Below are 19,694 nucleotides of genomic sequence, written 5' to 3'. Positions count from 1 at the left end.
CATAAAAATCTGTAAAAAAAATACATTACAAAACAGTTCAAAACAGTTCCAAGTTGACATTCCAGAAAGTGCAAAAGAAATCAGTTTCCTTCAATACAGAACATGAGTTGCCTCACAACCCTTCCATTCCATTTTACATGCAATGTACATTTGCATTACACAGAAAAACCATATTTGGTGTATACAGCCCGAGGGGTTTCCCATGGGTCCAGCCCCTCAGTTCACTTTGGTGGGGGGACCTTACACTGTGGTCTTTCCCCATTGAGCCTTTGCAGTGGCTGCCCCAAGCTTTAGTGCGTCCCTCAGCACGTTGTCCTGGACCTTGGAATGTGCCAGTCTGCAACACTCGGCCGTGGACAACAAGGAGTTTCGGGCAGACCAAAGAATGAATTTCACCGAATTTATGGTCCTCCTGCAACAGATGATGTTTATCTCAGTGTGCGTCCCTGGGAACATCCCGTAGAGCACAGACGCCTGTGTTACAGAGCTGCTTGGGATGAACCTCGACAAAAATCACTGCATCTCTTTCCACATCTGCTTTGCAATGACACATTCCAGAAGGAGATGGGCAACAGTCTCTTCCCCACTACAGCCACCTCGAGGGCACTGTGTGGAGGGGGCGAGACTCCGGGCATGCAGGAAGGATCTGACGGGGAGGGCCCTTCTCACCACCAGCCAAGCTACATCCTGGTGCTTGTTTGAAAGTTTTGGTGATGAGACATTCCGCCAAATGACTTCAGCAGTCTGCTCAGGGAACCATCCAACAGGATCCACCATCTCCTTTTCCCGTACAGCCTTGACGACATTTCGTGCAGACCACTGCCTGATGGATTGGTGGTCAAAGGTGTTTGTCCGCAGAAACCTTTCCACGAAGGAGAGGTGGTACGGCACAGTCCAACTGGACGGAGCGTTCCGCGGCAATGTGACCAGACCCATCCTTCGCAACACCGGGGACAGATAGAACCTCAGCACGTAGTGACACTTGGAGTTTGCGTCCTGGGGATCTACGCACAGCTTGATGCAGCCGCACACGAAGGTAGTCATCAGGATGAGGGCAACGTTGGGTACATTTTTCCCGCCCTTAGCCAGAGGTTTGAACATCGTGTCCCTCCAGACCCGGTCCATTTTGGATCCACAGATGAAGCGGAAAATGGCTCGGGTGACCGCCACAGCGCAGGAGTGGGGTATGGGCCAGACCTGCGCCACGTACAGCAACAACGTGAGCGCCTCGCACCTGATGACCAGGATCTTACCCACAATGGAGAGAGATCGCTGCTCCCACATGCTCAGCTTATGGTGTGTTCTTGCTACTCGCTCTCTCCAGGTTTTGGTGCACGCCCTAGCCCTTCCGAACCATATCCCCAGCACCTTCAGGTCGTCTGACCTGACGGTGAAGGGGACAAAGGATCGGTCAGCCCAGTTCCCAAAGAACATGGCCTCACTCTTGCTCTGGTTAACATTGGCTCCCGAGGCCATTTCGAACTGGTCGCAGATGCTCATCAGTCTGCTAACGGACAGCGGATCCGATCAGAAGACAGCGACTTTGTCCATGTACAGGGAGGTTTTAATCCGAGAGCCTCCGCTGCCTGGGATTGTCACCCCTCTTATGCTCGCATCCTTTCGAATAGACTCAGCAAAGAATTCAATACAGCAAACAAACAAGACAGGGGAGAGATGGCAGCCCTGTCTGACTCCAGATTGGATCGGGAAACGTTCTGATTTCCATCCATTGATTGAGACTGTGCTACTGATATTTGTGTCGAGCAGTTTGATCCAATTGCAGATTCCCTCCCCAAACCCCATTTTGGAAAGCACGTCCATCATGTAGGTGTGCGATATCCTGTCAAAAGCCTTCTCCTGGTCCAGGCTGATGAGGCAGGTGTTCACCCTCCTGTCCTGTACATAGTCGATCGTATCCCTGAGTAGCGCGAGGCTATCAGAGATCTGCCTGCCGGGTACAGTGCAGGTCTGATCAGGGTGAATCACCAACTCCAGAGCAGACTTGACTTGACTGGCGATTACTTTGGACAGAATCTTGTAGTCAACATTAAGCAGTGAGATGGGCCGCCAATTTCTGATTTCTGCCCTCTCCCCCTTCCGCTTGTAGATGAGGGTGATGATGTCTTTTCTCATGGATTCTGACATGCTGCCGGCCAGGAGCATACTCTCGTATACTTCCAGCAGGTCCGGGCTGACCATGTCCCACAGGGCCAAATAGAACTCAACCGGTAAGCCATCGCTTCCAGGAGTTTTACTCGTCTCGAAGGACTTGACGGTCTTTGTCAGCTCGTCCAGAGTTAGCCGCTTGTCCAGTCTCTCCCTCATGCTGTCATCTAAGACCTCTGTGACAGATGACAGGAAGGACTGGGAGGCTCTGCTGTCTGTGGGCTTCACGTCGTACAGCCCAGCATAAGAGGATTTGCTGATCCTTAGTATTTCGGACTGCGAAAACATTACAGAGCCATCCTCTTCCTTCAGGCTGCTGATCACAAACCTTTTGGAAGAAGTAACACGAGCACGTCTCATCCTGCTCAATGGAGCGGACTCTGGACCGGAAGATGATCTTGGAGGCCTCTGTGGTAAAGAGCGAGGCCTGCTGGCTCTTCATCTCATGGAGGTTCTCCTTGACCTCGACTCCCAACGATTGTAGCCGGAGCAAATTTTGCATTCTTTTCTGGAGTCGGGACATTTCCCTCTGTCTCACGCTCGCCCTCTGAACACCTTTGAAGATAAAGAACGTCTTGAGGATCTCCTTGATCGCCTCCCACCAGTGAACTGGAGACTCAAAGAGGGGTTTCACGGTTCTCCAACCTTTGTAGTCCCTTTTGAGTTCCTCAATGTTCTCTGGGGATAGCAGTGTAGCATTGAGCTTCCATATCCCCCTGCCAACCCGCTGGTTATCCTGTAAGTGACAGTCAGCCAGTAAGAGGCAATGGTCGGAGTAGAACACCGACTTGATGTCGATGGATCTGACCGTGACAGCACAGGACACAAACAGGAAGTCAATCCTGGAACGGGAAGGCCCGTCTGATCTTGACCATGTGTATCTACGCTGCGCTCCGTCTGCAGATTTGCTGAGGATGTCGTGCAGTTTGGCATCTTTAACTGTTTTCATTGGGAATCTGGATGTAGCATCCAGTTTGCTGTCGTCATTGCCGGATCGTCCAGCCGCATCGATGATGCAGTCGAAGTCACCGCCTAGGATGACCGGCCTGGACATCGCCAGCAGCAGTGGGAGCTGCTGGAAGATGGTCAGCCGCTCGCTGCATTGAACCGGGCCGTACACATTGATCAACCGGATCGGAGCATTGTGGTACATTACATCTGCTACGAGGAGGCGACCACCCACCACCTCCTTAACTTCTGAGATGGTGAAGTTACCTCCCCGCAGCAGAATACCCAGGCTGGAGGAACGGGAATCATTATCCCCTGACCAGATCGATGGGGACCACCATTGCAACCATTGCCTATAGGTGCTGAGGTGTGGTATTCCACACTCCTGTAGAAACAGTAGGTCGGCTTTGACCTTGGCGAGGTAGTCCAAGGTTGAAACACATCGCATAGTGGATTTAATGCTATGCACGTTAATTGAAGCAATCTTTATACCCATTTTTAAGTTAGTTGTTGCTTCCCACACCATTTGCCCTTGCTAGTCCCAGTCCTTCGGTATGTTCCTGCATACTGTAGGTCAGTGGAGCTGTGAGCTGTTTCACGTTCGTTGGGCTCAGAAAGCCCTCCTGGTTTCTCATGCAGGGTTTGTTCCGCAGGGGTGCCATCGGGGGGTTCTTGCAGGCAGCAAGGATTGGGCTATCCTCTGCTGTTGGTATCTTTCCCCTCTGTTCCTCCTCGAAAACATCACTACTCCCGGCTTCACGGACCTGGAGTGCGCCAGATGTGTCATTGCTCTCGGTGTCCCAGAGCTGGGATGCGCTGGGCATGTCGCTAGGTTCGGTGCTTTGGGTTTGGGGTGCGCTGGGCCCATCACAGCTTCCAGTGCCCGGGGGCTGGGGGGCTTTATCTTCCAGCTCCTTTGAGTTCTGCCGCTTCTTTTGCAGGTGCCGTCGTTCCGACATTCCTCGTCCAGTGAAGAGGAGCTGCTGTAGTCTGTCTCAGACAGTAGCCTCCTCTTGCCACTGGTTTGGGTGGTGGCCTGTTCCGCTTTTGGAGGTTTTTTCTTTGCTGTTTTCCTTTGTACCACTTGCCACTGACCTGTTTGTCCATCTGCTGCCTCCTCCTCCATTGATTCTGTTTGTGGAGGAGGGGTTTCCGGGCGCAGGGTAGATGTTGGGTCGCTGGTTTCAGCTGCCTCCTCTTTCTTCTCCTTCTCAGGCAGACTTTCCTCACTGCGGAGAGGTTTGCTTGTCTCCTTTCCAGCACCAGACGCATTCACCGTTCCTTCTCCCGGCCTTTCCTTGGACCTTGCTGCCTGAGCATAACTGAGGTAACATTTGGGGCAGGTTTTGTAGAGGTGACCTGCCGCCCCGCACAGATTGCAGCACTTTCTCTGCTTACAGTCCTTGGTCTGATGGCCTTCCTTCTTGCAGACGACTGTGCTGCAGTTAGCTGCCACGTGACCAGATTTGCCACAGGTGTGGCAAACTCTGGGCTGCCCAGCGTAGACCAAGAAGCCTCGACTTCCCCCGATAGCGAAGCTGGAGGGAGGGTGGATGATGGCTCCGTTGGCATCAACATTCAAGGTCACCTTGACCTGCCGCTTGCTGGTCCAAATCCCAAAGGGGTCCTTGACATCAGTGCTGCTGCCGGCCACCTTGACGTACCTGGCGAGAAGGGGGAGTACATCCACGACAGGAATGTGGGGGTTGTAGAGGTGAATTGTCACCACTCGGTCACGTTGTGACAGCAGCGTAAAGAGTGGCTCCACTGTGAGGATGGACAGCGGCGCCTGGTTTCCCTTCTCCTTGAACACCTTCAGGAACTTGATGCATCCCGCCACGTTCTTGAAAGTCACATCGAAATATCCACTGCTGGGGAAGTCCTATAGGCAGAAGATGTCCACAGCTTGGAATCCACAGCAATGAAGATTTTCTTGATGAAGAAGATACGTCAACCGGCGCATCTCCTTCCTTGTCCTTCACCACCACCTGAATGGTGTTACGCACTCCCTGGCCTGAAGCTCTAGAATTGGTTACAGCCATTTTACTCATAGCATACCTGAGACAGGATCAAAGGCCACTGACCATGGTCTCTCCCCTGCCAGGTAGATCAGGAGTATTTTTTTTATTTCCAAGATATACTTTATTTATAAAAATCTGTAAAAAATACATTACAAAACAGTTCCAAAAGCACCAAGTCAAACAATACAAAAAGAGTGCAAAAGAGATCCGTTTCCTTCAATACAGGAGTGAGTTGCCTCACAACCCTTCCTTTTCATTTTACATGCCATGTACAATTTATATGGATACAGTTGACGGGTTTCCCATGGATCTGGCCCCTCAGTTCAGCTTGGTGGGGGACCTTACACAGTGGTCTTTCCCCAATGAGTCTATGCTGCGGCTGCCCCAAGCTTTAGTGCGTCCCTCAGCACGTAGTCCTGGACCTTGGAATGTGCCAGTCTGCAACATTCGGTCCTGGACAACTCTTTGCGCTGGAAGACCAGCAAGTTTCGGGCAAACCAAAGGGAGTCTTTCACTGAATTGATAGTCCTCCAGCAGCAGTTGATGTTTGTCTCGGTGTACGTCCCTGGGAACAGCCTGTAGAGCACAGACTCCTGTGTTACAGAACTGCTTGGGATGAACCTCGACAAAAACCACTGCATCTCTTTCCACACCTGCTTTGCAAAGACACATTCCAGAAGGAGGTGTTCACCACCACAGCCACCTCGAGGGCATTGTGCAGAGGGTGAGAGACTCCGGGTGTTTATCCGTAGAAACTTTTCCATGAAGGATAGGTGGTACGGCACGGACCAACTGCATGGAGCGTTCCGCGGCAATGTGACCAGGCCCATCCTTCGCAACACTGGGGACAGATAGAACCTCAGCACGTAGTGACACTTGGAGTTTGCATACTGGGGGCCTACACACAGCTTGATGCAGCCGCACACGAAGGTGGCCATCGGGATGAGGGCGGCATTGGTTACATTTTTCCCACCCCTATCAAGGGGTTTGAACATCGTGGCCCTCTGGTCCCGGCCCATTTTGGATTCCCAGATGAAGCGGAAAATGGCTCGGGTGACCGCCACAGCGCAGGAGTGGGGTATGGGCCAGACCTGTGCCACGTACAGCAACAACGTGAGCGCCTCGCACCTGATGACCAGGATCTTACCTACAATGGAGAGAGATCGCTGCTCCCACATGCTCAGCTTATGGTGTATCCTGGCTACTCGCTCCGTCCATGTTTTTGTGCACTCCCCGGCCCCTCCGAACCATATCCCCAACACCTTCAGGTAGTCTGACCTGATGGTGAAGGGGACAAAGGATCGGTCAGCCCAACTCCCAAAGAACATGGGCTCGCTCTTGCCGTGGTTAACTTTGGCTCCCGAGGCCAGTTTGAACTGGTCGCAGATGCTCATCAGTCTGCGCACAGACAGTGGATCCGAGCAGAAGACGGCGATGTCATCCATGTACAGGGAGGTTTTAACCTGAGTGCCTTCACTGCCTGGGATTGTCACCCCTCTTATGCTCGCATCCTTCCTAATAGACTCAGCAAAGGGTTCAATACAGCAAACAAACAAGACAGCCCTGTCTGACTCCAGATTGGATCGGGAAACTTTGATTCCCATCCATTGATTGAGACTGCGCTACTGATGTTTGTGTAGAGCAGTTTGATCCAATTGCAGATTCCTTCCCCAAACCCCATTTTGGAGAGCACATCCATCATGTAGATGTGTGTGATATCCTGTCAAAAGCCTTCTCTTGGTCCAGGCTGATGAGGCAGGTGTCCACCCTCCTGTCCCGTACATAGGCAATCGTATCCCTGAGTAGCGCAAGACTATCAGAGATCTTCCTGCCGGATACAGTGCAGGTCTGATCAGGGTGAATCACCAACTCCAGAGCAGACTTGACTTGACTGGTGATGACTTTGGACAGAATCTTGGAGTGAACGTTAAGCATTGAGATGGGCTGCCAGTTTCTGATTTCTGCCCTCTCCCCCTTCCGTTTGTAGATGAGGGTGAATCCTCATGGATTCTGACATGCTGCCGGCCAGGAGCATACTCTCATATACTTCCAGCAGGTCTGGGCCGACCCAGTCCCACAGGGCCGAATACAACTCCACCAGTAAGCCATCGCTTCTGGGAGTTTTATTCGTCTCGAAGGACTCGACAGCCTTTGTCAGCTCGTTCAGGGTTAATGGCTTGTCCAGTCTCTCCCTCATGTTGTCATCTAAGACCTCTGTGATAGATGACAGGAAGGACTGGGAGGCTCTGCTGTCTGTGGGCTTCAGGAGTTCCAAGAATGGTGGTCATCTGCACCAGTCAATGGCATAATTCTTATAGTTGAGAAATGCTGGAGTCAAATTTCAGGCCAGAGCTTACTGTCACTGTGGTTAGAATTTTATCCCGGGCGGGAGGCCCTGACCACCAGCCGAAAGTTGGAGGCTAGCCCACCTCGACCTGGCCCTGGGAGCCAAACTGCGATTTTTCACTCCACGGGCCCTTAGTTGGCCTTGGGTGGGATTTCCACCTCCTTGAAGCAGGACATCCTGCCTAATGCAGCTGCCGGCCAATCAGCGGGCAGGCAGCTTAGTCCCAGCAGCGCCATTAGGAGCAGTGGCCACTGCTGGGACTGCCCCCAGCCATTGGAAGCAAGAAGGGATGACGGCCCCTGAAAGATGGTAAGTTTTCGGGGCCTTGCCATGGATAATCAGCTGGGCCCCGGCGAGGCAAGAGGGGTTGTTTGGAGGGGTGGGTGCGGGGCGGGAAATGTGTTGTGCAGTGGGGTTGGTTGGGACTTCTGGGTGGCCCTCCGTGGGGCTCAGGAGGTCCCCCCCACCAAGCCAGCAAGAAGGCCGCCAGGTTTTACCTGGCGGGGTTCTTGGTGCCTTTGCCGTCCGGCTGCCGCAGGCAAAATACTCGCAGCGGTGGGAGGAGGCCCTTAAGTGCTATTTCATTGACCACTTAAGTGGCTTGACTGGCCTAGGGCAGGCAGGCCGTCTCTCACCACTGCCCTGCGTAAAATTGCAGTGGGGGCAGGAAGGCATCAGGAACGGTCCCCTCCGTCTCCTACTCAATTTTATGGCCCCTTCCCCCACCCTCCCCGCCACTAGCCCATTCATTGCGGAGGGGGGGGTAAAATTCCGGCCTGTATGTGCCAGTTCTGCATTGTAACTACAGAAATCCTTGCAGTCGATGGTATGCTGCTGCACCTGGCTCTTAGGAAGGTAGTCATTGTCTGGTTTGGTTTAGTTTAGTTTAGTTTAGTTTAGAGATACAGCACTGAAACAGGCCCTTCAGCCCACCGAGTCCGTGCCGACCATCAACCACCCATTTATACTAATCCTACACTAATCCCATATTCCTACCACATCCCCACCTGTCCCTATATTTCCCTATCACCTATCTATACTAGGGGCAATTTATAATGGCCAATTAACCTATCAACCTGCAAGTCTTTGGCATGTGGGAGGAAACCGGAGCACCCGGAGGAAACCCACGCAGACACAGGGAGAACTTGCAAACTCCGCACAGGCAGTACCCAGAATCGAACCCGGGTCCCTGGAGCTGTGAGGCTGCGGTGCTAACCACTGCGCCACTGTGCCGCCCTTATCTTGGCAAGTGCATCCAATTAGGGTACAATAGCAGTTGATAATCACGACATGCTTTCTTTCAAGAGTACCTCTGAAAACATGAAATATCTTGATTGGGGTGCTTCTGAAAAAGCATCCCAAAGTACAGGTGGTGAAGCATTCACAGATCTTATTGTTGCCTTTATTCCAGCAATTAAAGCCACTTCAGTTTAATTTGGAATAGGAGCCTGGCCTGCACTAGTCCCATACCTACATCTCTGTCTGCAAATGCAAGTATGCAGGAACTAGCAGATTGTCACAGAGCATCCCTGATGTAGTCTGAACAGCCTGGTATCACTTCTTTGCCCTTCTTCTAAACGTGTCATATAGGGAGATTCCCATTAGAAAATCTATTTGCACTTAATTTTGCAAGAACAAATAATTAATTTACAGCAATTGACACAAAGGTTTGAAGGATCCCAAGAATAAGCATGACAAAACAAACTTAATGAAGAAAAATAGGTAATAAATGACTGAAATACATTTACCTTACTATTACTGTGTCCTTTCCATAATATTGCATATACTGCCCAGCAACTCTGAATGCCCACTTCACATAGACATGATTTATAGCTGACATTCTACGTACCAGAATTGAGCAGAGAAGGGCAAGAGGAGACTTAAACTTTTAAATGATGATGGATTTTGACAAAGTGAATATGGACCATTTCCACTGGTTCAAAAGTTACTTTAATCTTCTAACTGTGTTGATTTGGGAATTTAGGCACAGTACACTGCAGCAGTCACATAATGTTATTGGAGCCCTATTGTACTTCATAAGTCAGATAGTGTGACACAGCACCACCAATATGTGGAATACTAATGGCTGTTGCAGTCACTCACCATTTTTAATGTAGAATAAATAAGAGAAACAGTGACATGAAATGCAATGCATTATCAAGGCCATTGATTTATGGTAACTGAATAATTTTTTCTATTACACAGTATTTTGTTATTTCTGCTAGTGTTTGAGATCAAGTCCTGCATGAAAATTATAAATAATTTTCCTTGATTATTATATGTTCCTTTATCTACATATCTGACTTTCAGCTCTTAACTTCGTTAAAACTCAGGATGCACAAGGAGATGGTAGGCGATATGTAACAGATTGGTGATAAATATGTGGGGTTTTGGATTCTTGGAGCAGTGGGATGATAGATGTGCTTTTAAGTCATTCACGTTTTGCTAATCAAATATCTGACTGATAACTTAGGTTAGGCTTCAGTATTGCTGAAAATAGAGACATGTTGTCGAAGCTTTTCGTCTTGCACTCATTAGGACAATTCGTAAGAATACCAATGTAAGGGAAAGCAACAAGTTTATACTGTATGAGAAGAGAGTGCTGATTGGTTGGCAAGTGGACTCTGATTGGTAGAGGAGTTGCCATGGAGAGTACACCAGTTTATGGTGACTGACAGTTAACTGCTAAGCTTTGATTGAAATTTAAACCAGGCAGCTTGACTCTGATTGGTCAAGGCATTGCCCTGACGAATTAACCAACGAATGGCTGTCACTTGCTTTGTTTAGCTGGAACAGGCACAATGTGTGTACATTGCGTGCCCCCCCCCCCTTTTTATTGTTAGTTATTTTTTTAATTTTTATTTGTTTATTTTATTTTGTTTTGTTTCATCCTTCATTTTTTACCATGTGCCTACCCACTGCTTTTTTGTCATGTTTGTGCTTTGGGCCAGGCTGTTCTATTTTTCTGTCAATTAACACCCTCTCTTCACTAATGCTTTGTCTTTCACCACACCATTAACATACCATTTGCCTTTGCTCCATGACCTTCTGGTCAGCTATCCTCTGTGACCTTGTCCTATCAATCTTCTCTTTTGTTATCTCTTGCCCCACCCCTGCTTTATTTGCTTAAAACCTTTATGTAATATAGCCTTATCCAGTTCTGATGAAGGGTCACTGACCTGAAATGTTAACTCTGCTTCTCGCTCCACAGATGCTGCCAAACCTGCTAAGTATTTCCAGCATTTCTTGTTTTTATTTCAGATTTCCAGCATCTGCAGTATTTTGCTTTTATATTATTGCAATGTGTGTACATGTTCTTTCTGTCTGCAAAGAACAGGGCCCTGTGTATTAATATATGTAGCTTCCAGCACATGCAAATGTGCCACACTGCGAGCCCGACTAACAATCTTAGGTTGGTTGTCAGCGTAATTCTTAGCACACTGAGAGCTATTTAGCTAATGTTGTCCAATCGTGGAATCACATCTGATGTCGGACACTGTGTTTTGTGTTTTGCAAGCACGGGCTGGTTGGGTATGGCCTGTACCTTTCCCACTGTGAACAGCGGAATGGACATGTTTGATGCAATCCGCCAGATTAGGCTTCATTTGAGCCAACCATTTGATAATCTGATACAAGACTCTTTCAGATGCGACACCTTTGAACGGCATGATGTAACAGACATATTAAATGCTAGACTTTACACGTGCATATGTGCATACACACAAATTCATAAATCTATTTATTGATTATCGTATTAAATACCATGGGGAGCCTTTCAAATTGCACGCAAAATGTGTACAAAGTGGGTGGCCGTCAACATAGCTTGCCCAATGGCATCAGCCCAAGGCACAAATCCCTTTCAGATTCATGCTTCATATTATTATTTGATGGATCAGCTATCAGCACGACTCACAGTGGCAACTGGACATTTCACGCAGTGGGGTGGGGTAGGGAAAGGAGAGATTTTGGGCAGGTATGACATCAGTTCCTAGCGTCCTACACCTCTTATAGGGGAGTGCATTGCTTATTGTGGAGGTCATCTGAAGGCTGCATTGTACTGCAAGGCAAAAAAATGTTGACTGGGAGAACACCCATATTCTCTGATAATGTCCTGGAGGCTTTATTGGAAGATGTAAGAAGGAAGGATATCTAATTTCCACCAGATGAGAGAAAGGTGTCCTACCACACTGCAAGGGAAGGATGGTCTGAGGTAGTGGAGTGTGTATATGCCAGATGTTTAGCCCTTCTGACCCAAAAGCAGTGTAGAAAAAGATCAATAGCCTGACCAAGGCTGCTAAGGTAAGACTCCTGCTCAGTATTGCTGTCATTGTCACCACTTTGCTTGAACAGCATCAATGGAAATATTGAGATCGCCCACTTCACATTCACCTCATCCAATCATTGCAACAGTCTTCCTGCTGCTGCTTCCAAACTCTGCCACTTGTCTTCACTTGTACATAACTGGTGCTGCTTCATAACACCAAGCTACAATACCATCACATACAGATCATCAGAACTTTTCAGTAAGCCACACATCAACACACTCAACTTTTCTTTTGCAGAACAATTTAGCACACGATGCCAGGGAGAGTGTCTCACAGGATGAGGAAACCCTTCATTTCACTTATTGGGCTGGATTTTACCAGTCCCTCGGCATCGTGGATCGTGGCAGCGAGGCCTGTAAATGCTTGTGGGAGCGACTTGCCACGACCCACGATGCCGAGAAGACCCCGCCGGATATTAGCGGCGGCGGCGAGGCCGCCCTCCTGCTGCTTGGCAGCGGAGCCTTCATTAAAATATTGAAATGAGCTCACTTAACATGCAAATGAACTTACCTGCTGCCGGTGGCCGTCCCACGCTGATTTTACGGCCGCCGGGCGCAACTTGCACAAACTCCATAAGGAGTTCCGAGGCGAGACTCTGGTGGAGTGGGGGAGGAATAAAATTATCAGGGTGGGGGGGGGGGGGGGGGGGGTGGAAAAAACAATCCTTATTGGCTGTGGGGATGGCGGGTAAGGGTTTAGGGTCAAAGGGAATAAAGCTCGGGGGGGAAAGGTCATGAGTAAGAACTCACGTTTTGGGGGGGATAGGGCATAAAACTAATTATTTATGCAATGGGGGCCTTGGGAGAGGGGATTTGAAGTTTTAATAAAACTTTATTTTAATTGAATTGAAACCATGTCACTTTTAAAATGTAAGTGTCTCCTGAAGGGCTTCAAGCCCTTTAAAAATGGCACTGGCACCTGCGCGGTGGTGCCGGGTGCCGTTGCCGGGGACACGGCAGCTGCCCCCGATGACGTCATAGGGCATGGCCACTCTGCCCCCTCCATTTAAATAAGCCTCCACTCGTAATATTGCGGGTCTCTGCAGTGGCGCTTCTGGATTCGAAGGCCGCCATCTTCACAGTGCTCCGTGGCGGCACACTGGTAGAATTCAGGCCATTGTCAGCTGCTGAAGAGGCTTCGATGGATATTCTGGGCAGTGAGAGTCAGAGCTTTTATGCAGAGCAAGGCAAGAAGGGGAAGCATGTCACTGGGTTTTGGCTCTGTAACCAGCCAGTGCCTTTATCACTTAACTATCCCCCTCACTCAATCTACTGGTGTTCCATTTGGAAATCACTGGTTTTCATAAATATACTATTGCCTGTAGGTACTAAGCATTTTCTCCAATGTCGCTTTCTAGATCCTGAAGAAGTCCTGAGATCATTAGCAATCGAAGTGGAGGCAGAAGAAAAATCTGCAACTGAAGATGCACTGTCACTCACTCTTCGCTGGCAAGCACCAGATCGCAAATTGGTATCCCACCACCTTTAGTACTTGACTTAGAGTGGTTAGCACTAAATGAGGCAGAACATATTGAAGCCTATAATGTTGCTCGTTTCTTAACTGACCAATGCATCAATTTAGTCAATTCTTACTTAATATCAATCAGATTTTGGAAGCAATTAGGGATACCCATATGTACCCTATAGCTCTGACTTGAGAGACTCCATGGGATAGAAATCGGTAAGCATTCCACCCATTTATTGGACGTATAATAACCACAATGCTAACAAATTTAGCACTGGGACAGTTGGCGTCCAATCTACATTTGAGGCACTGCTAAAATCTCAGACCCATTTTGCAGGCATCCCTGGAAGCCGCTGAAAATAGGCTGCCTGTTTTAGGTCACCTTGTCAAAATTGGTAATGAGCAGAGCAGGAACTGGGTCTGCTCCACTTGGTATTCTTTAATTGTCTCTGTACCTGCCACCAGAAGGCAAGATTTTTTTTAAAATTTAGAAGTCCTTACTGCAGTGCAGAGGCATTTTTGTCAAAAAGCATTTTGAATGATTTGATTGATTTACCTTTTTCTTTTTTATTGATAGGTTATCTAACTGATTCAAGATTGCTTGTAGATTCTGCTAGTCATTCAGTACTGGCTGTTTTCAGAAGTCCTTACTGGTATCCCACTAGCAGTTTCCTACTGTTTTTCTTATGTTTCACTTTTATGTCCTCTATCTCTTCAATTCTTATTGGCTGCTGTTTTATTTTGGGCCAGTCAGTGAAAGTGAAAAAGTGTAATGATAGAAATGTAGCACCATGAACTGTGACAAAGTAGGGAAGAATGAACTAGACATAACATAGCATACAATATAGATAGATATTTTCAAGGAAAACCTGATATATTAAAATATACCTGTTGCAATTCATAGTAACTTTCTGTGAATTAGGAAACTATCAATTCATTACAAAAAATCAACTGTAGTTAACACCATGAAATTTAATGAGCTGCAACAATATTTAAGGTTTGTGAGGTTTCTTTGAAAGCTTTTTTTCCATTCAAGGTACTGATAATCCATACTAATTAATTCTGGATTAACTACTTAATTTTTTATCATCCAGTGAGTAATTAACACACATAAAGGGTAAGCTTCTGCTCCATGTCAACAACACAATTAAAATTCAAGAGCATTTTCTTGCCTTTTTAAAATCTAGCCTGCAGAGTTTGGCCTTCTCCCCAAACTGCCACTTGCATTGTGTGTCGGCGTCATAGAGTTCTCCTGGCAGCTTGTCCGGGTAGCTGTACTCCTTTGCTGGCCTTGGTTCATCAACAAGACACGTTGCCTGGGAAGTGCTGCGTACAAGTGGTTTAAAATGATTAAATGCTGCAGTGCTTGCAGTATTTACAAAACTAAAAACACATTTTACCAGGATGAAACTGTTTTTGGAGTAAACTGCATGGCAACTGAACACAAGATCGTCATGCTTTTATAAAGCACCAAATTAATATTTAAAGAACTCAAACTGGCATCCATTCCTACAGTTTTAATTTCTCCATTTCCGAAATAATAAATTGTGCAAAATGTTTTAATTCATTATTATAAAATTCACAATAGAAATCTTGTGATATTACTATCTTGTAAATATGTTGTGGTAAAGGATAGGCCTAGACTAAATTCAAACTGTACTTTGATTTTCATCTACTCCAAAAATTAAGCTAAATATCAAGTTAGCAATCAATCAATTTAGGGATTTTTTTAACCTCCATTTTAAAGGCATATACAACATTTTATTTTGTATAATACATGCGATAACATCGCACAGCTAGAGACAACTATAAGAAAGTCCTGGAAAAATATGTTCAGGCACCTTCATCTAACAAGTATCCTACACCTCAATGCAACCAGCAACCTATTAAATCAATGATGGACAAGTTTGTGTTTAAGTGTGTGTGCGTGTGCGCAAGGGCAGGAGTTCCAAAGTTATGTATTTGTCTGAGAGTGAGACCCACACATGTGCATTGCCATATCTAAAATTAATTATGCCAAATATTCTACAGTCAGCACTTAGGAGTAGAACAAACTTTCCACCTCAATAAATCAATAAATTATTCAAGAAAATATGGTCTTTATCTAGTATATCCCTCAAATTTGCAATTTCAAATTGATGAAGATTAAAAACATTATTCAGCATGCCACAAATCTGTTTAAATAGTTACATCCGTCATATGGAGAGAATCCATCTGATAAACATATGCCAAACAGATTACTTGAGTGGACAAGATGTGGCTTTGGTTTGGACCCAAAATTCTTGGCAGTTATGCTATCTTTTCTTTAGCAATTGTACTTGGGAATGGCATACCTATAGGTAGGGGGGTTGTAGCTAGGTGGAGATTCTTGGCACTATTTGGAACCTTACGTTAATTTAATCAGGAGGCCCACTTCACATTTTAAGGGACAAATTGCTCAGTTTTATTGGTGATGAACATCTGATAGTTGAAGTGTTTTCGTTTTTTAATCAATGTTTGAAATGTTTTTATTTATTTAATTACAATAACCACAGGTATTTATATATCAAATTACATTGCTGGAAGATGAATCATTGGAAATCACATAATTACAAAGCATAATGACAGATTAAGGAACTGCTTAATACCCTGTTTGATATGAATATGGCATTAACTCCACACTGGGGTACTATGATACCAGTATAAAAACATTAATGCAAGTAGTTAAAGGAAACTATATTCTAAAGACAAAAATCAAAATACTGCAGATGCTGGAAGTCTGAAATAATTACAGAAAACACTGGGAATACTCATCAGGTCCGGCAGCATCTGTGGAGAGAAAAATAGAGTCAATGGACAGGATTTTATCCTGCCCTTGAAGATGGGAATGAAGGCGGGGTGGGGGGAAAAAAATGGCAAGGGGTGCCGTTCCTGACATTGTCTGGACCCCCTGCCATTTTATTCGGGGTGGGAAGGCCTTGCCGCCCCAGGCCATTTGTGACCCTTAATGGCCATCTCAGGGCCTCTTCCTGCGTCCACTCCAATTTTGAGGAAGACGAAGGGGCCTGCTGCCGTGTGGAGATGCCACCAGGTGAGACCTGGCAGCCTCAGAGCAGGGTCGAGGTGTGGTCCTTCCTTTGGGGGGTAATCCACAGCCCCTGGAGGGTCCCCCTGGGAGAAACGGCTACACCCCCACCCCCCTGGAAGACACTCCTCCCCACCCTCACTAACCCTCACCCTCCACTTCTACTCCATCACCGGGGCCTGCCCAACCCCACTCACCTGTCCCAGGGCATCCTGCAGTACCGACGGTGACCATCCCTCCCGGTAGCACTACTGGTACTGCAGAGCTGCCAGCCCTACGATGGGCCAGTAACTCTGGATGGAGGGGAGCTCGTCCCTTAAAGGGAAGGCAATGTCGGCTGTAGGCAGTTAATTGGTTGCCCGTCGTGGAATTGCAACGCGGGTCCGACAGAGGGCTGAGGTGGGTTCTCCCCCTGACTTCAGGCCTGCCTCTGGGCTCCCCCATTGCGGGAATAATATCTGGCCCAGTGTTTCAGGTCAATGACCTTTCGTCAGAACTGGAAGAAATTGGACAATTAACAGTTTTTAAGCAGGTACAGGTGCATGGGAAGAAGAAGAACAAAAGGAAAGGTCTGTAATAGGGTGGAAGGCAGGAGAGATTAAATACCAAAAGGATCATGGTGCAAAGCAAAAGGGGTATTAATGGGACATGTAAGGAAACAAAGGATGAGTGTGAAGGAGCTGTAAATGGCAACAGTGGAATCATTAACATCACCTGCCGTCCAAAATAGTGGGAACAGTGGTTATGATCTGAAGTTATTCATATTAATGTTGAGTCTGGCAGGTTGAAAAGTTCCTATTCAAAAGATGAGGTGCTGTTCCTCCAGCTTCCGTTGAGCTTCAGTTGAACAGTGTAGAGGCCAAGGTCAGAGCGGTCAGAGTGGGACGCAGAATTAAAATCGAAAGCGACCGAAAGCTCAGGGTCACGCTTGCAGACTGAACAGAGGTGTTCAGCAAAGCAGTCACACAATCTGTGTTTGGTCTCCCCAATGTAGACGGCACAGCATTGTGAGCAGTGAATACAGTATACTAAATTGAAAGAAGCACAAGAAAAATGCTGTTTCACCTGGAACGATTATATGAGCCCTTGAGATAGTGGAAAGGAAGGAGCTGAAAGGTCAGGTATTACATTTTCTACATTTGCACAGGAAGGTGCCATAGAAAGGTGAGTGGGAGATGGGGGTGATGGAAGAGTGGGCCAGGGTATCAAGGAGGTAAAAGTCCCTTCAGAATGCTGAATGGGGAGGTAAGGCAATGCCACCTTTCACACCAGTGCTTCCAATTTGTCTTCCTTTTTTCTCAACTGATGATTTCCATCCACTGTGGTTGACAAGAGCTCTCAACCATGTCCGTCCCAATTCTCATACTGCTCCCCTCCCTCCCAGAACAATGGTGGGTTCCCCTAGTCTTGACCTTCTACCTCACCAGCCTCCATATTTTACAGATCATCTTCTGCTATTTTCACTACCTCCAGCATGGTGCCACCAACAAACACATCTTCCCTCTCCTCCGCCTTTCAACATTCACAAGGGATCAGTCCCTCCATGACACCCTGGTTCACTTTTCCATCCTCCCTAACACCCCCTCCCCAGTACATTCCCATGCAAGCGAAGAAGATGCAACACCGTCTCCCTTCCCACCGTCGACAGACCTGTACACAAATCTTTGAAAGTGGCAGGACAAGTTGAGAAGGCTGTTAAAAAAAGCCTTTATTAATAGAGAAATAGAGTACAAAAACAAGGAAGTTATGCTAAACCTTAATAAAACACTATTTATTTATTTAGAGATACAGCACTGAAACAGGCCCTTCGGCCACCGAGTCTGTGCCGACCAACAACCACCCATTTATACTAACCCTACAGTAATCCCATATTCCCTATCACCTCCCTACACTAGGGGCAATTTACAATGGCCAATTTACCTATCACCTGCAAGTCTTTGGATGTGGGAGGAAACTGGAACACCCGGCGAAAACCCACGCGGTCACAGGGAGAACTTGCAAACTCCACACAGGCAGTACCCAGAATCGAACCCGGGTCCCTAGAGCTGTGAGGCTGCGGTGCTAACCACTGTGCCGCCCATAGTTAGGTCTGAATGGGAAAGGATGTCAAGAACTCGGACAGGGTGCAGAAGAGATTTACTGGAATGGTACCAGGGATGAGGGACTTCAGTTATGAGGACGGACTAGAGAAGCAGGGGCTTTTTCTCCTTAAAGCAGAGAAGTTTAAGAGGAGATTTGACGGATATATTCAAAATCGTGAATGGTTTTGATAGAGTAAATAAGGAGAAACTGATTCTAAAGGCATAAGGGTGGAAAACCAGAGGACACAGATTCAAGGTGACTGGCAAAAGAAGGAGAGGTGACATAAGGAATCTTTTTTTTACATTAAAACAGTGAGTTGTTGTGATGTGGAACATAGTGCCTGAAAGGGTGGTGGAATCAGATTCAATAGTAACTTTCAAAAGAAATTTGGATAAATACTTCAAAGAAAAATATTTACAGGGCTATGGGAAAAGAGCAGGAGAGTCAGATTAATTGAATAGCTTTACCAAAGAATCAGCACAGGCACAATGGGCTGAATGGCCTCCTTCTGTGCTGTATCACTCTATGGTTCTGTGATTCTTTCAGTTTAGTATACTGCATTTACTGCTCACAATGCAATCTCCTTTACATTGGGTAGACCAAACACAGATTGGGTGATTGCTTTGTTGAATACCTCCATTCAGCATGCATGCGTGACCCTGAGCTTCTGGTTGTTTGCCATTTTAATTTTTTGCCTCACTCCTAACTCTGATCTCTTGGCCTCCTAAACCGCTCCAATGAAGCTCAAAGGAAGCTCAAGAAACAGTACCTTTTATTTCAATTAGACACTTTACAGCTTTCCGGACTAATCAATTTCAGATCATAACCACTGCTCCCTTTTTATCGAGCAGGAGCTGCTGGTAATGGCCTGGTGTTACCATTTACAGCTCCTATAAACCCATCTTTTGTCTCTGAACTTGTTCCATTACCATCCTCTTTCGCCTTGCACTATCATCAATTTTGTCATTTAATCACTCCTGCTTTCCACTCCATCACCCTTGTGTTAGTGTCAGCAGTGGCTCAGTGTTTATCACTCTCACCTCTGCCTCAGTGGGTGTCACTCTCACCTCTGCCTCAGTGGGTGTCACTCTCACCTCTGAATCAGAAGGTCACGCATTCAGGTTGGCACTCCAGAAACTTCAGCCCAAAAATCTAGGCTGATACTCCAATGCAGTACTGAGGGAGTGCTGCACTGTTGGAGATACTATCTTTCAAATGAGATTTTAAATCGAGGCCCTGGCTGTCCTATCAAGTGGACATAAAAGATCCCGTGGCAC

At 47.0% G+C, this 19,694-nt stretch overlaps 1 protein-coding gene across 2 annotated transcripts in view; it reads right to left on the bottom strand.

The window, feature by feature from the left end:
* LOC137384581 (A disintegrin and metalloproteinase with thrombospondin motifs 16) overlaps nt 1-19,694 on the bottom strand; it is a 375,653-nt gene that overhangs the window by 172,959 nt on the left and 183,000 nt on the right. For both annotated transcript variants that reach the window (XM_068058730.1, XM_068058724.1), the window contains one exon: nt 14,444-14,597. In XM_068058730.1, coding sequence (XP_067914831.1) covers nt 14,444-14,597 — 154 coding nt within the window. The remainder of the gene's footprint in view (nt 1-14,443; nt 14,598-19,694) is intronic.

This window comes from Heterodontus francisci, chromosome 2 (genome assembly GCF_036365525.1).
Source record: "Heterodontus francisci isolate sHetFra1 chromosome 2, sHetFra1.hap1, whole genome shotgun sequence".
NCBI classification, from domain to species: domain Eukaryota; kingdom Metazoa; phylum Chordata; class Chondrichthyes; order Heterodontiformes; family Heterodontidae; genus Heterodontus; species Heterodontus francisci.
The sequence above is the reverse complement of the archived record's forward strand: the minus strand, read 5'-3'. Positions and strand labels throughout refer to the sequence as shown.